Source organism: Sus scrofa, chromosome 6 (assembly GCF_000003025.6).
Source record: "Sus scrofa isolate TJ Tabasco breed Duroc chromosome 6, Sscrofa11.1, whole genome shotgun sequence".
NCBI classification, from domain to species: domain Eukaryota; kingdom Metazoa; phylum Chordata; class Mammalia; order Artiodactyla; family Suidae; genus Sus; species Sus scrofa.
Window position 1 is genome coordinate 135,304,988 of NC_010448.4, and position 14,764 is coordinate 135,319,751.

The 14,764-nt window shown below is 34.8% G+C and overlaps 2 protein-coding genes across 40 annotated transcripts in view; one reads left to right on the top strand and one right to left on the bottom strand.

The window, feature by feature from the left end:
- The window catches only part of FUBP1 (far upstream element binding protein 1), a 37,582-nt gene extending 23,514 nt beyond the window's left edge, over positions 1-14,068 (top strand). For 4 of the 35 annotated variants that reach the window (XM_013999331.2, XM_021096426.1, XM_021096429.1 and 1 more), the window contains 4 exons: positions 1,104-1,178; positions 8,326-8,385; positions 8,466-8,611; positions 10,256-14,068. In XM_013999331.2, the coding sequence (XP_013854785.1) occupies positions 1,104-1,178; positions 8,326-8,385; positions 8,466-8,611; positions 10,256-10,294 (320 nt within the window). In that variant the 3' untranslated portion in view covers positions 10,295-14,068. Of the gene's footprint in view, positions 1-1,103; positions 1,179-8,325; positions 8,386-8,465; positions 8,612-8,983 lie in introns of all 35 variants that reach the window. The other 31 variants (XM_021096428.1, XM_021096430.1, XM_021096436.1 and 28 more) reach the window with 20 other exon arrangements.
- The window catches only part of NEXN (nexilin F-actin binding protein), a 67,912-nt gene continuing 63,160 nt past the window's right edge, over positions 10,013-14,764 (bottom strand). For 4 of the 5 annotated variants that reach the window (XM_021096442.1, XM_021096439.1, XM_021096445.1 and 1 more), the window contains one exon: positions 10,013-14,757. In XM_021096442.1, the coding sequence (XP_020952101.1) occupies positions 14,744-14,757 (14 nt within the window). In that variant the 3' untranslated portion in view covers positions 10,013-14,743. The remainder of the gene's footprint in view (positions 14,758-14,764) is intronic. The other variant, XM_021096443.1, reaches the window with a different exon arrangement.

A 14,764-nucleotide genomic window follows, 5' to 3' on the forward strand; every position in this document is an offset into this window, starting at 1 on the left:
GCTGCCTCAGAGACAACGTTGGATCCTTAACCCGCTGGGCCACATGGAAACTCTGACATGTCTATATTCTTTAAGCACTTTTTTACTTCTTTGAACATTAAGATGCTTAATCTGTGCTTTTCAGCTCTACCCCTAGAATCAGCTATTTCTCTGAGGACCCCTGATTTCTTTTAGTAGACGATGATACTTGGAAACCAAATGAGGAGTTCCCTTGTGTCTCAGCAGGTTATGGATCCAGCATTGTCACTGCTGCAGCTTGAGTGGCTGTTGTGGCACAGGTTCCATTCCTGGCCTGGAAACTTCCATGTGCTATGGGTGCAGCCAAAAAGAAAAAAAAAAAATAGAAACCAAATGGTTGTGTTCATTGCTACTGAGGTGTTTATTGCTGCTGCTAGTTCCTTTCAGTGTACAGTTAAGGAAATGAACTTATGTAAACATGCATACCTACATATATGTAAAAAAAACATATGGAGTTCATGTTGTGGTACATTGGAAATGGACCTGACTGGTATCTATAAGGACGTGGGTTCAATCCCTGGCCTCACTCAATGGTTTAAGGATCTGGTTTTGCCTGAGCTACGGTGTAGATCGCAGATGAGGCTCAGGTCCCAGGTTGCTGTGGCATAGGCCGGCAGCTATAGCTTCCATTAGACCCCTAGCCTGGGAACTTCCACATGGCATGGGTGAGGCCCTAAAAAAAGAAAAAAAAAAAAAAAACCAGAAATGTCCATACTTGAAATTTTAATAAACTCCATTCAGGACTCGAAAGTCCTTTTTAGCTTTTCCCCTTTCCGTGCTCATAAATGGTGAAAGACCTGGTATCCTCAGTGTATTTTCTTACTTGACCAATGAATTTACTTACATGGTCAGTAGAATGACTCCCTAAACATGTAGACCATCTTCTCTGTCCACAGTCATTGTACCTGAGTCCTATGTCAGTGGCAGTAGTAGGGATACCACTACCACACAGCACTTCCTTCTACCCTCAATTCTCATGGTAGGCTGCTTCCAACTCTTCCACACAAAAACAGAAGGAAAAGTGTTTTTAAAACTGCTTTTTTAGAAATATTAATCTTAATTTTCTAATGTTTTTCTTGAATAAGGAGATCAGCAGAATCCAGCTCCAGCTGGACAGGTTGATTATACCAAGGCTTGGGAAGAGTACTACAAGAAAATGGGTATGTTCTATATTTCTTTTTTTTAATACATTTAATTAAATTGAAACATTTAGTAAATTTCACACTGAAAGGTTGAAGATATTGATAAAAAGCATGTTTGTATCATGTATTACCTTGGATTTCTTTCATCCATTAAAATCATTTTTAAATCTTGAGGTATAGAATTACTGAGCAAGAATGCATTCCAAAATCACTGGACTTTCAAACATATCATGATTACAAATAATAATTCTTAAATTTGTAGTTAGCAAGGAAGTCTTTTCATTTCTAAATGCATTTGTCAACCACTTACTAATTGAAACTAAGTTTCTTCACTGGCACACAGAACGTAAAATATCAGCCACACCTTTGTCAAAGATAGTCACATGTTAGTAACCTAAATGGCATAGATTAAATTATAGCACACCAAGCAAAAATTGGTTGTGTATAATATTATTTTTGCTGCAAAATAAGCAGTAAAGAAGTAACCTATAGTGACAGAGGAAGTCAGTTACCTGAGTGACATTTGCATATATGATAAAGGAAAAGCAGTTACCTAGAAAGGCCATTTTCTTTCAGTGACTATAGAGCATATGCTACATGTAAATCATAGGAATAGATAGGGAGAATGTGATCGTGGGCATAACATTAGGAGCCCTGCCCTTGTGGTTATTATATTCTAATGGAGAGTACAGTTGTTAATCAAATATTTTGCAAATATATTACTATAAACTGCTGTGAATGAGAAGAACTATATGGTGTTCTTATCCATGGGGGATAGTTCCAGAACCACACCCCCCTCCCCAGAACACCTAAAAGTGCAGATAGTACTGAATCCTATATGCATTGTTTTTTTCTTATACATACATACCTGTGATAAAGTTTAATTTATAAATAAACATAGAGTAAGAACAATATTAAGTGGAACAATTCTAACAATATTCTGAATGAAAATTAAAGGAATATGATCTTAAAATACTTTGTACAAATTTAATGTCTTTACCATCTTAACTAAGCATATATTGCATAGCTATAACCTGCATTTTGAGATGCAGCAGCAAAAACTAGCATGAATTTCTTTCTCCTCCTTTACACTCTTCACAGATAGAGGGTTTGTTCTTTCTGTAGATTTTAGCAATCTCAGCATATGATTTTTTTTCCTTTCCTTGCTAAGTTAGAACTTTTTAGCTTTTCACTTGAAGGAAAAGACTTCTCTTTGACATATCCAAATTGCCAGCATCACTACTCTTGCCCAAAGTAGTGGAACCAGACTTTGAACACTAAAAGCATTTAAGTCCCAATCTCCTAAAGTTGCTTTTTTCGGGGACCATTTCAAACCTGATGAACTTCCAGACAAATTAGTTTTTTTTCAGATGTTTATTCTCTTAGTCATTTAAAATTAAACACACCGCAGCCAGTTGTCATAAGAAAAGCTGTCTATTTAGATAAACTTGCCAGTTCTTTGCTGATACAGAAAGTATCTGTAAGTGATAGTTTTGTCATAAGATACAGTCTACTGGTGATTCTCAATGTAAATATCAACATTCTTTGCCAAAGAATGTTTATCATTTTCCACAAAAAGAAAAAATTTCCAGCACTGTAAAAAAGCTATATGGAAAAAATTAAAATCATTCTAAAAAAAAAAGAGGGGATTCCTGTCATAGTGCAGCAGAAACAAATCTGACTAGGAACCATGAGGTTGCAGGTTCTATCCCTGACCTCGCTTAGTGGTTAAGGATCCGGCATTGCCGTGAGCTGTCGTGTAGATCGCAGATGTGGCTTGGATCTGGTGTTGATGTGGCTCTGGCGTAGGCCCGCAGCAACAGCTCTGATTCGACCCCTAGCCTGGGAACCTCCATATGTCGCAGGTGTGGCCCTAGAAAAGACAAAAGCCAAAAAAAAAAAAAAAAAAAAAGAATTTCTGGAATGGTGATTATATTAATCCTCTTTATGTAAAAGTACATATACCTGGTGGTAAGGATGTTTCATAGCAGATTGCTATTTTAAAAAGTAAAAATAATTTGTTCTGGAGTTCCCATTGTGGCTCAGCAATAACAAACCTAACTAGTATGCATGAGGACTCAGATTCTATCCCTGGCATCGCTCAGTATGTTAAGGATCTGGCGTTGCCTTTAACTGTGGTGTAAGTCACAGACGTAGCTCGGCTCTGGTGTTGCTGTGGCTATGGGGTAGGCTGGCAGCTATAGCTCCGCTTCGACTCCCTAGCCTGGGAACTTAGATATGCTGTAGGTGCAGCCCTAAAAAGACAAAAGAAAAAGGAAAAAACTTGTCTTGTTAGAATGGCTTTCCAGGAAAGTCTGGCTGCACGTAACTCCTGAGGTTGTAACATTCATTAATCTATGTTTTAATAAATTACTAAAACAATAATTATTAAGATGTGACATAGCCTATCTCAGGCAGGTCTACCACAGCTAAAACTCTGCAAAAAGAAACTTTTTAAAAACTTTAACCTCAAAACAGTGTATTCTAATGAGGGTGACCACATAATTTATTGCTCAAATTGGGATACTTTTGAAAATAACTGGGAATGCTATTAATAATCATTCCTTGATGACGTGTGGTCATGACATGATTACCTTAGCTTTTATGAATAGCACCACCAATTTATAGATTTGAGCATGTTGAGGGTAAAAATCATTAGATCCAGCTTGTGTTTTCACTATGGGTAATATGCTTTAGATGTCCCCTATATTATTATTAAAAGTGGGTAAAAACAGGCCTGTTGGTAGACTTAAATATTTAATAAATTGACATTTTACTTACACAGAATGAATAGGTATGTTGAAGGTAATCTGCAGGATCTAACCAGATTTTTATTGTTAGGGTAGACAGTTCACCTTAGCTTTTTTTGTTTGTTTGTTTTTTAGTTTTGTTTTTTGTTTTTTGGGTTTTTTTTTAGTTTTTCATTGTTTTTCCTTTTCCCTGCTGACTATTATATAAAATTCTACTTTTAGAGATAGTATTCTGGGCTGTCTTGAATCCTTTGTGGAGAAAGGTGGTATATAAATAACTTAATTAAATAACACTTTTTGAAGATCCTGCTTAACCCCTGCCTTCCTTTGCAGCTGTTTTTCTGTAGCATTACTATTTTCAGCTGTTAACTTTGTGAGCAACGATGAAATGGTTGAGTGAACGTTAGATTGCCAAGTCTTGAGTGATAGCTACAAAGTCCATGTATTTTTTTCCTGTAAAAGGTTTTTTGGGGAGAGTTCCCATTGTGGCTCAGTGGAAACGAATCTGACTAGTATCCATGAGGACACAGGTTCGATCCCTGGCCTCACTCAGTGGGCTAAGGACCCAGCATTGCTGTGGTGTAAATCACAGGCGCTGCTCAGATCCCTTGTGGCTGTGGTATAGACCGGTGGCTACAGCTCCAATCACAGCTGCAATTCTGCTCCTAGCCTGGGAACCTCTATGTGCTCTGGGTACAGCCCTAAAAAATGCCCCAAAAGTTTTTTTTTGGGGGGGGGCAGTGTGAGATAAATGTTTGATTGCTTAATTACTCTGATTTCTTCTAGGTGCATTACTTGTCCTTAAGATCTTTTTAGGATAACTACAAATAATAAGGGACCTTAAAGGATAAAACTAAACAGTTTAGCCTTTGAGGTTTTTTTAAATGGGAGGAAAGAAGAGGGCAATAAAATACTCAGGAGAGTTAAAGATCTTTATCTCCAAATCACACTCCTTATTTGGAGGAATTGAGTTTTACGCTTCCCAGTAGCAGAGGTAGGATTTCCTAGGTTTCTTGAGGTCCTGACTTCTAATCCAGTGCCCTCATCATCAGATTAGTAAGGCTGTGTCAGATTTTGAAGCCTAATTTCAACTTTTTCTGTTGAGAACAGAAAATCCTCACTAACAGTGTAAGGTTGTCAGTTTGCTTATTAATTAGTAAACAAAAAACCTCTTTTGAAACAGATAAAAGTTTTTTCTGAAGCAATTCTAAATTACCTGATTAACACATAAAGAATTTAGGAAAGAGATTCTTAAAGATGAGATTCTAGAGGGTTAAAGAAGGAAATGACAGCAGTCTGGACGTGGGTACTTTTGAAGCCGGAGTGAAGGGAACTTTTGCAATAAGCAGACACCCCCAAAAGAAACAGGGCTACAAAGTAGAGATGGGCAGTTCCTATTTGGAAGTGAGTAAGGTAAGGCATTTTGAGAAGTTTGACTTGAGGGGGGATGGAGGACCTTATAATTTATATTAAGCACTGATACAGTGGACCCTGAAACCTTAGCATATGCTTGCTACCTTAAGCCCAAAAGAGCCAGGAAAGAGTGGTTTTGGGAAGATGCAGTTGTATGGAGAGATAACTGAGGCAGTGAAATCTATTCAATCAAGGCTGTCTCTTGGGCTGCAATAGAATGTTACTTGTGAACTCTGGGGCAAGTCTCATCTCTTGAATGAAATGAAATTATACATTGTAAAGCTGTAGGTAAATACTAAGTGATTCCTGCTAAAGAATAAAACTATCTCAAAACAGCTTTTGATCTGAGGAGAAGAATAACAGGAGCAAGTTAAGGATATGCCTTTACAAAGGCCAAGAGGCTAGGGGAGAGCCAGGTCATAAATAGATTAGTTGGGAAAGGTTCTTTCCTCACTTTCAGCTGAATAAAATGACTCACGTTTACCCTTCAGATGGGAGTGGAATGCATTTATCTATGGACACTTCGAAAATCTGAATTTTTCTTTGAGTCTAACATGTTTACTTTTAGCGTTCCATAGATGTACTTGAGTTTGGGGGTGCTGTTTTTTCAGGAAACGTTTGAGTTTGGTGAATTTTCGTGGTGTGTCTCCTTGATACTGTTATTTTTGCTTCTGAAATATGTTTTCTGAACAATTTGGGTTTTGTAAACCTGAAGTGAAAATTGTTGCTGCCTTAAGTAAGTTTGGCCTCAGGTCAGCACATAAAAAGACAGTTTATAGAAAACATGTCTTAATACTGTTGGTACCAGGATATTTGCAGTTGTCTAAAATACTGAAACTGGTTTCAGATTCACTTGAATTATATCTTTCCCTGAGATCAACATGTTAAACTTAACTTCCTCTTTGAAAAGAGTTAGGAAAACAAAGGAAAATAATGAGAATTTAGTTTATAGTATATGACAGTTCTCTGTGCTGTTGTTCATAGAAGGGGGGGTTCTTGCATTTTAAAATTTAGTCATAAATCTTAAATTTTTATTTACCGAGTTGCTTTTATTTTTGACCAATTTTGGGATGGCCTACTTTCTAAAACTAAAGTTGCCTTGTTGGCAACTTCTAGCAAACATCAAAACTACTTTCTGCTAGTATTTTTTGTCTAGCTGTTATAATTTCATAAAGACAAATGAATTACAAGCTAAATAAAATTTTGTTCAAATAAAGGAGCTAAGTAAGGCTCTTTCTCACCAACTTTTTGCCTTTGGCATGAGGAAGTTCTGGGGCCAAGGATGGAACCTGAGCCACAGCAGTGACAATGCAAGACCCTTAACCTACCGAGCCACCAGGGAACTCCTTCCCCAACTTTTTATTAAATTTTTTTATACCTTTACAAAATTGGAAAAATAGTGTAGCAAACACCCGTATTTATGTTTTCTACCCAGATTCACCACTTTTTATAAAAGTTAGCTGTATCTACTTTGTATCTTTTTTGTGTATGCCTGAGCCATTTCAAAGTAAGTTATAAACTATTTGCTCTAAATAAATAATTTCAGTAATATTATCAACATATTTCAGTTTCCCTGGTTATGAGAAAAATGTCTTGTAGCTGTTTTTGTGGGGAGTTTTGTTTTTATGTTGTTTTTTTTTTTAATCCAGAGACTATTTAGGGTTCATGTATTGCATTTTGATTATGTCTGCTTAGACTTCAATAAAGTCACCTAGAAAAACCTGCTTGGAGTTCCCGTCGTGGCGCAGTGGTTAATGAATCCGACTAGGAACCATGAGGTTGCGGGTTCGATCCCTGCCCTTGCTCAGTGGGTTAATGATCCGGCGTTGTTGTGAGCTGTGGTGTAGGTTGCAGACGAGGCTCGGATCCTGCGTTGCTGTGGCTGTGGTGTAGGCCGGTGGCTACAGCTCGATTGACCCCTAGCCTGGGAACCTCCATATGCCACGGGAGTGGCCCAAGAAATGGCAAAAAGACAAAAAAAAGAAAAACCTGCTTGTGAAAACTGTATTTCATTGATTTTGTTGTTTAGAACCCCTTCGGTCGTAGTTCTTTATGTCCTTCGTCAGGTTATTTTTAATAAAATTGTGTTGTAATATGGACACAGCATGTTAAAACTTTGAATGTCTTATTTAAAGAGCTTGAAGGAGTTCCCATCGTGGCTCAGTGGAAGTGAATCTGAGTAGTATCCACAAGGATGCAAGTTTGATCCCTGGCCTCACTCAGTGGGTTAGGGATCCGGCGTTGCGGTGAGCTGTGGTTAGGTTTCACACGGCTCAGATCCCTATCCCATGTTGCTGCAGCTGTGGCATAGGCCATCGGCTACATCTCCAATTCAACCTTTAGCCTGGGAACCTCCATATTGCCATGGTGGCAGCCCTAAAAAAAAAAAAAAAAAAAAAAAAAAAAGCCTAAAGATTAGTGTTTATATACAACATTTGTAGGTCACTAATCAGGAAACAAAAATCTTAGCCAGACTTCAAAATAATAAAGTCTTTAAATAATAGCTTTTATGTGGGGCTTTTTTGTTTCTCAAAAATGTTCCTTTTTCTCTCTTGAAGATTTGCATTTTATTTAAAACCTATAGTATAGCAGATCCAAATGGATAAAAAAATAGAGATCCATCTACCCCAACCCAACACCATCACCAGGGAACCATGGACGGCTCACTTGAAACACTTTCTAGACTCAGTTTAGAACATTAATAGTTTTTAAATTCTATAATGAATTGAGATTAAGCCTAAATGTCTACCTATCTTAGTTACAACTAGGTGGATGGTTTTTGCTTTTTATTAATTGTGATGCTTTAGAACTAAGAGTTATTAGTATAAGGCAAAAAAAAGAAAGCACGTTCTGATTTTTTTTAATTACAAAGTAGTTTTCTAACACTAATGAATATTTTAAAATAAACCTGGAACAAATCTGACCCTCTGTGCTTTTGTCTTTATAACCTGTACTTAACAGTGGATAAAATTTTGTATTAAAATTTAGGGGGTTTTTTTTAGGTCAACAAGGGCAGACACAAGATTATTCAAAGGCTTGGGAGGAATATTACAAGAAGCAAGGTATTATTTTTATTAGAAATGAGATTCTTTGGAGATTTTAATTGTGGTTACTGCAACAAAGTTGTTTTGTTTTCTCAAAGGTCAAGCAGTTCCTGCTCCTACTGGTGCCCCACCAGGTGGTCAGCCAGATTATAGCGCAGCCTGGGCTGAGTACTATAGACAACAAGCAGCCTACTATGCCCAGACAAGTCCCCAGGGAATGCCACAGCATCCTCCAGCACCTCAGGTATAATAAAATTTGCTAATGTGTTGGTTTCACCTCCAGTCACGTTCTCTGCATGTTTACTGTTGTCTGGGATTATGTTTGCCTTTTAAGTTTTTATCTGGCAAAGAATAACTAAATGAAGTACTGTGGTATATTGTTTGGGTTTTTGATTTGATTTTAAAATGCTTTCTGGCATCTGAGTGCTGACTTTCTATAATGCCTTTGATTTTAAAAATAAATTTTTTTCCCCCAGGGATTTGCAAATCATGCAAGAAGCCACCACCATTTATATTAACCAGTTTTTCTTTCTTAAAGGATTCACTCCTGAGTTAGCTCCATTTAAAGGATTTTCTTTAACTTTTTGTGTATTTCTTATGTATCTCTTCTGCACAGGGCCAATAATAAGAAGTGGACAATACAGTATTTGCTTCATTGTGTGGGGGAAAAAAACCTTTGTTAAATATATGGATGCAGACGGCTTGATGAAGATCTTAATTTTGTTTTTGGTTTAAAATAGTGTTTTTTCTTTCTTTCTTTCTTTCTTTTTTTTTTTTTTTGAAAATGTACAAAATATCTATCACTACTGATAGGAGGTTAATATTTCTGTGTAGAAATGAAAATTGGTTTGTTTTTAGTATTTAGTGTAGATGTACACATTCCAGCAAATGTATTTGCAACTATTATGTGGTCAATGCTTTGTGATATAAATGTACTTTTTTCAATGTATACTTTCACTTTTAAAATGCCTGTTTTGTGCTTTACAATAAATGATATGAAACCTCCTGTGTCGGTAAGTTGGATATGTGGGTATTTAAAGGATTCATAATTTCTTAGCAATGCTAAATTAAGATACATATACACAAATATATAAGCTTTCCCCATGAAATATTAATTGAGTTTTTAAACACTGGCATGTTTTTTTTCCCCCTCGCAGTATAGTAGTAGATTGGAGGATCTTTTCAATTTATTGTATTTGGCTGTTTCAGCACAAGTAATCCTGATATCTTCATTTTTTTTCCTTATGTTTGATTAAAAACTGCATGTGTGTACAATGATCTTTTGGCATACTTCCATTGCATTAACAGCGAAATTTCCTTTTATACATGACCACTGTTTCAGACCTGTACTGCTGCTATAACAGTTAACCTTTCTGTTTTTAATTTGATAATTACTTGATTTCCAAGACTGTTTCAGCGTAACTAATCTTAAACAGTTTTCGGATAGTGGATATGAGTAGTCTAATAATAAGAACAGTTTTTTTCATGTAAAGCAGCTCTTTCAATGTATACAATATTAGTGTGTTTCTTTCTAAATTTAGGATAGAAAAAGTGAATAGTATGCAAAAAAGTCTAGCTACAGTGCATCTGCCATTGAAACAATTGGGGTATGAAAATGTTCAAGCTTTTTTTTTTTCTTTTTTTCTTTTTTTTTTTTCTTTTTGCAGTATAGATAAGCTTTGTTTTGTAAATGCACAAGTCCAATCATTGAATCAACTTAATTTTTTTATGTACTTGAAATCATTTTATTACTCTATAACACTCATGCTGAAGTTCTGATATTTTGTTGAAATCCATTGTTTTACTCTTTGCATATTTGTTGGCTCTTTGCATATTAATATATTAGACTACATGCAAATACAGTCTGTCTTGCCATTGTCTGTTGAAGTGCAGGTTTGATCCAGCCAGTATAGAACTAGCTCTGTAGGGGTGAGGAGGACTGTGCTGTGTATCATCCTTGATTGTGTTCCTTCAAGGAGCATTGCACTGTAAGTACATCAGAATGACAAATTGATGAACTGCAACAGTATCTTTTTGTCAATGTTCCACATAATGTAAATGCTATACTTTGTGTGAATATTATGTTGGAATACAGTGCTGATATCTTGGAAAACCATAACTGCTTAATTTAACATAGAATAATTCATAGGTCTGTATTTTTTTTTTTAAGTGAGCTTAATGGGTAAGTATTTTTGATATGCTTTAGCTGTAGCTAAAGAAAACAAAGTTGAGTAGTATTATTCATTGGTGCTCCTAAAATATATTGCTTTTCAGTGTAAAGTATGCATATCTTATATATTAATATCAAAGACTTGAAATGTATCGGACAGAGTGGTTTTCAGTTTGCAAATATTAAGTGATATAGTGGTTTTAACACCATTTCCTAAATATATATACTAGTTCTTTCATTGGTGAGGAGCACCATTTGTTGTTCTGAATATACTATGAAGGAAGATGTACATGGACATAAATGTTGAGATTACTTATAGGATAGAAAATAGCAGTACAGTTCATTGTAGATATTTTGAAATGTTTTTTGACTGTTTATAGAACCTAGAGTGACTTCCCTTACCCTTAATTAGATATGGATAATGTAGTTCTAGTTCGAAGTTTAATAAAGAGTTAAGGAGTTAGTTATCTGTTATCTTTAAGGTTAGGGTATTGATGTGAACAATTTCAGTATTTTGCATGATACTGTTTTACAGATGACCTTTTAGGAAAGTGGTGCATTTATTAATTAAACTGAAGAGATAGTTCAGTTGGATTCAATATCATAACTCACAAATTGGAGGCTGTTGATTTTGATTCATTTAAGGTTTAAAATCTTGATTAATTGCAAACAGTGCAATTATTTATACTTCACAGTGCCTTCCCAGATCTTCCACCTTAGGTCCTGCTGCAAAAAGCAACAGGTAAGCACAACCTAAGGACATATATGAGTAAATACTTCAGTACATTAATGTTGTCCCTGTGAGGGTTTGTGGTTGTGTATTCAAAAGCAATCTGCTCTTGCTTCCCCAAAATGTAATTTGTTATTTATGCTACCGTTTCAGTGGAAAGTCTGTAAGTTGTTCAAACAACTGTTTACATTTCTGGGTAATGTTTTTTATTTTAATTTTTTTATTAAAACAAAAAAATGATAAGTAGATTGCTGCTGTAATTAAACTACATCCAAACTTTTTTATAATCTTTTCCCAAATATAGAAGAATTGTTAAAAATTTTAAAGGACAGTTACGTAGTTTTCAGGATTTAGGAGATCATTTGGTCAGAAACTTCAACAGCCTTCACAATCTGTTTATGATTGACATTTTCTTTGCCCTCCAAAGCTATGGAATGTTTTTGTTTTTTTGTTTTTTCCCTATTCAGTAAGGATTTTATGGGTCAAATTTTATTACTTTTTTTTTTTTTAGACAATTCAGTTTTCATAACTTTTATATACAATGAAAAAGGAAAAAATTATAAGGAATACTGGCAGTATGTTTTGATAAAAGGCATGTGCATCAGTGAAATGTTAACTGTATAGCAAATAACCTTTCATAATCTGTATAGCAACCAGTATTTTTCTGATTTATAATACTTTAATAACTGACGCTGCATTTATTTTATTTTTGCCAGTTTAAAATGTTTGTGTGTTCTTATAGATGATTTTAACTGGTACATATTTTAAGATGAACGTATTAAAGCAGCATCATAGCCGTTTTGTTTATTCAATTTCTAAAATGTGCTGATCCTTTTAAAACTCCTGCTTATCTTTACAACAAAGAAAAATATTCAAAAATACTGCCTTCATTTTCACACACAGTGCTGAAGATGCTGCAAGCACCAAATCATAGCTCATAAAATCAGGTCCTGAGATAGTTACCCATAAAGAGGAATCCTTTGAGTGTATGCCATTGGTGAGCCGATGAGCATGGACCATAGAAGGGCTCAATGTAGAAGGTAAAATTGGCAAATCATAATTGAGAAAAATGAAATGTTTTCCCATACATAATATGGTATAGGGTGTAATGTACCTGCTTTTATCATATTTCATTTTAAAGTGCTATTCACTTGATCTTAAATGTTCCATGAACTGTTAAATTTTGTAAGTTATGTAGTTAAACTGCACCACACTTATGTGTGTGTGTTTTAATAGTCAATGATAGGTATGTTAAGATTGATATATAGAAGATATCTTTGAACCTTAAGAGCCTATCAACTTTTCAGTTAGTTGTAGTTTGCATTTTTATAAAATACATTTGAATGCTAATAGATATTGGGGCATTGTTTCTATCTCGTGAAAATTTTTTAAATTATCATAAGCCTTCACTGATACTGCAGGCATTTTTTAAATGGCCGCTAATCTTAACCTTGAAATAAATGGAAAGCAGAAAAGGTGAGCCAGTTGATTTAAATGCAGTGGATGTTAGGAGTGGTAGAAACAATGTTTAGCTTGAAATTGAACTGATTTATTTTATTTAGCACTTAAACTTGACAATGTGTTTTGTTTTTAAGATATCTTAATTTGATGATACTTAGAATTCTCATAGTTTAATGTTTCTTTTAAAAATGGGAAATATACTTTTATTTTTAATTAATGAAAATGGTTTTTAATACTAAGACTAGTGATTTAATACTAGTTGTTTATAAACACTGTAAAATATCCGTAGACAAATACTTGATAGTTAATTCACAGGAGTGGGTTTGGGTAGGAGTAAACAGAGTACTTAAGGGGAAAATAGGAATATATTCAGAATTGGTAACATTTGTTGGAATACTCCTCCAGTAGAACCACTTCTGCCTGCAAACTTATCTGTTGTCTAGAGTAAGACTGTAGAAAGTACTAATTAATGAAGATGTCTTTTTATTTTCTGAAAATTCTGCCTCACTTTAAAGTGTATTTTAACAATACCTGGCTAAAGATAATTTTGACTCTGAAAATAACCTTGTTTTTTGTTTAGTCACTCGAGTTTCTTGCCACAGTATAAACTTTTGAGGGATTTTTTTTTAATTGGTGCTTTTAAGAAAGCAAATAAATCACAGGATTTTATTTTCTCCAGTGATACCCCTATGGAAACTCTTAGATGTATTTGCACATATATATATATATTTTTTCTTATGCATGCTCAATGCATTTTCGTCCTGAGAAAAGTGTTCTCTACAGAAACTACCCGTGTAAAAAGAAGATTGGCTTAAAATGGCTACTGTGATGGGAACAGTGTCTTAGGGAGATGCAGCTTGGACTTGAGGTAAATTGAATACTTTACAAACTGTGGTTTAGAGTTTGCTTTAATACCATTGTCTGTAAAAGGGTACATGATTGCTGTAATTTTGTATTGATTATGGTTTCCTCAATAAAAAATGTACATTGGTGAATATTATAAGGAAGTGTGTGTCTCTTTTCTAAAATACAAAAAGATTTTTTTTTTAAATACAGAAGTTACTTTATTATGGGTTTACATTTGTAAAATAAAATTGACTTCCAGAAAATTAAAATATAAAACTTGATAATAGAACATGGTAGTTAATTATTTACAAACTCACTTTAAAAACTTAAAATTTAAGATTGTGCCATTTTCCTCTAAATCTGATTCTCTTGGGTCTTGAAATCTTCAATTATATTGGAAGTGTATCTCCTGCACAAACTATTAGTACAAAGTTTCCTCATTAAAATATAATTTGTTCAGGCAAGGTCACAACATAAATTTGCTTTATAAGCATGAATATATATTATGCACATTTGAAAAGTACATGTTTAATATTCTTAACACTCAGAATCCAGTATGTAAAAGGCAGTGGTTTCCATCAGATTGACTCTAGAAGTTGTTTAAGTCTTTTAACTTTTTTTTTCTCCACACAGAGGGAGAACTGGTAACTCCTACTCCCTCATATCTCTGCTCCAGAAGACTGAAACTACTACAACAACCAAAATGGTATATACTACTGAGAAGAAAAGCCCACTCAAATTCAAAGGTTCCCAATTCATTAAGTCTCAGCTATTTTAAACTAATTTTAGGTGTGAATAGTTCATAAATAGTCTTTCATGCAAATATGTTCCATTTATGATTTTTTTAAAACAATTGCTTATAAACATGGGAAATACATAGCCTTACTTTGTAATAGGTTGCAATAGAATTAATGGTGAATTTCCCACTTTGCCCCATAAAATTACACATTAACTTCTGTATAATATGGCGATGAATCTGGTGCTCATTTGAAAAGGAAGACTTAGGTATTTAGATGAGCTTGCATTTTGAAGACTGTTAGGGAAAGGAATAAGAAGTCAACATAGTGGCACTTCCGGTTTCCTTTTTTTTTTTGGCCCCGCCACAGAAAAGATGGATGTAGTAAGAAAGTCGGAGAGAGAGAGAGAGTTCCAGGGACAGAGAAGGGAACCTAGTAGTCATCAGCTAAAAA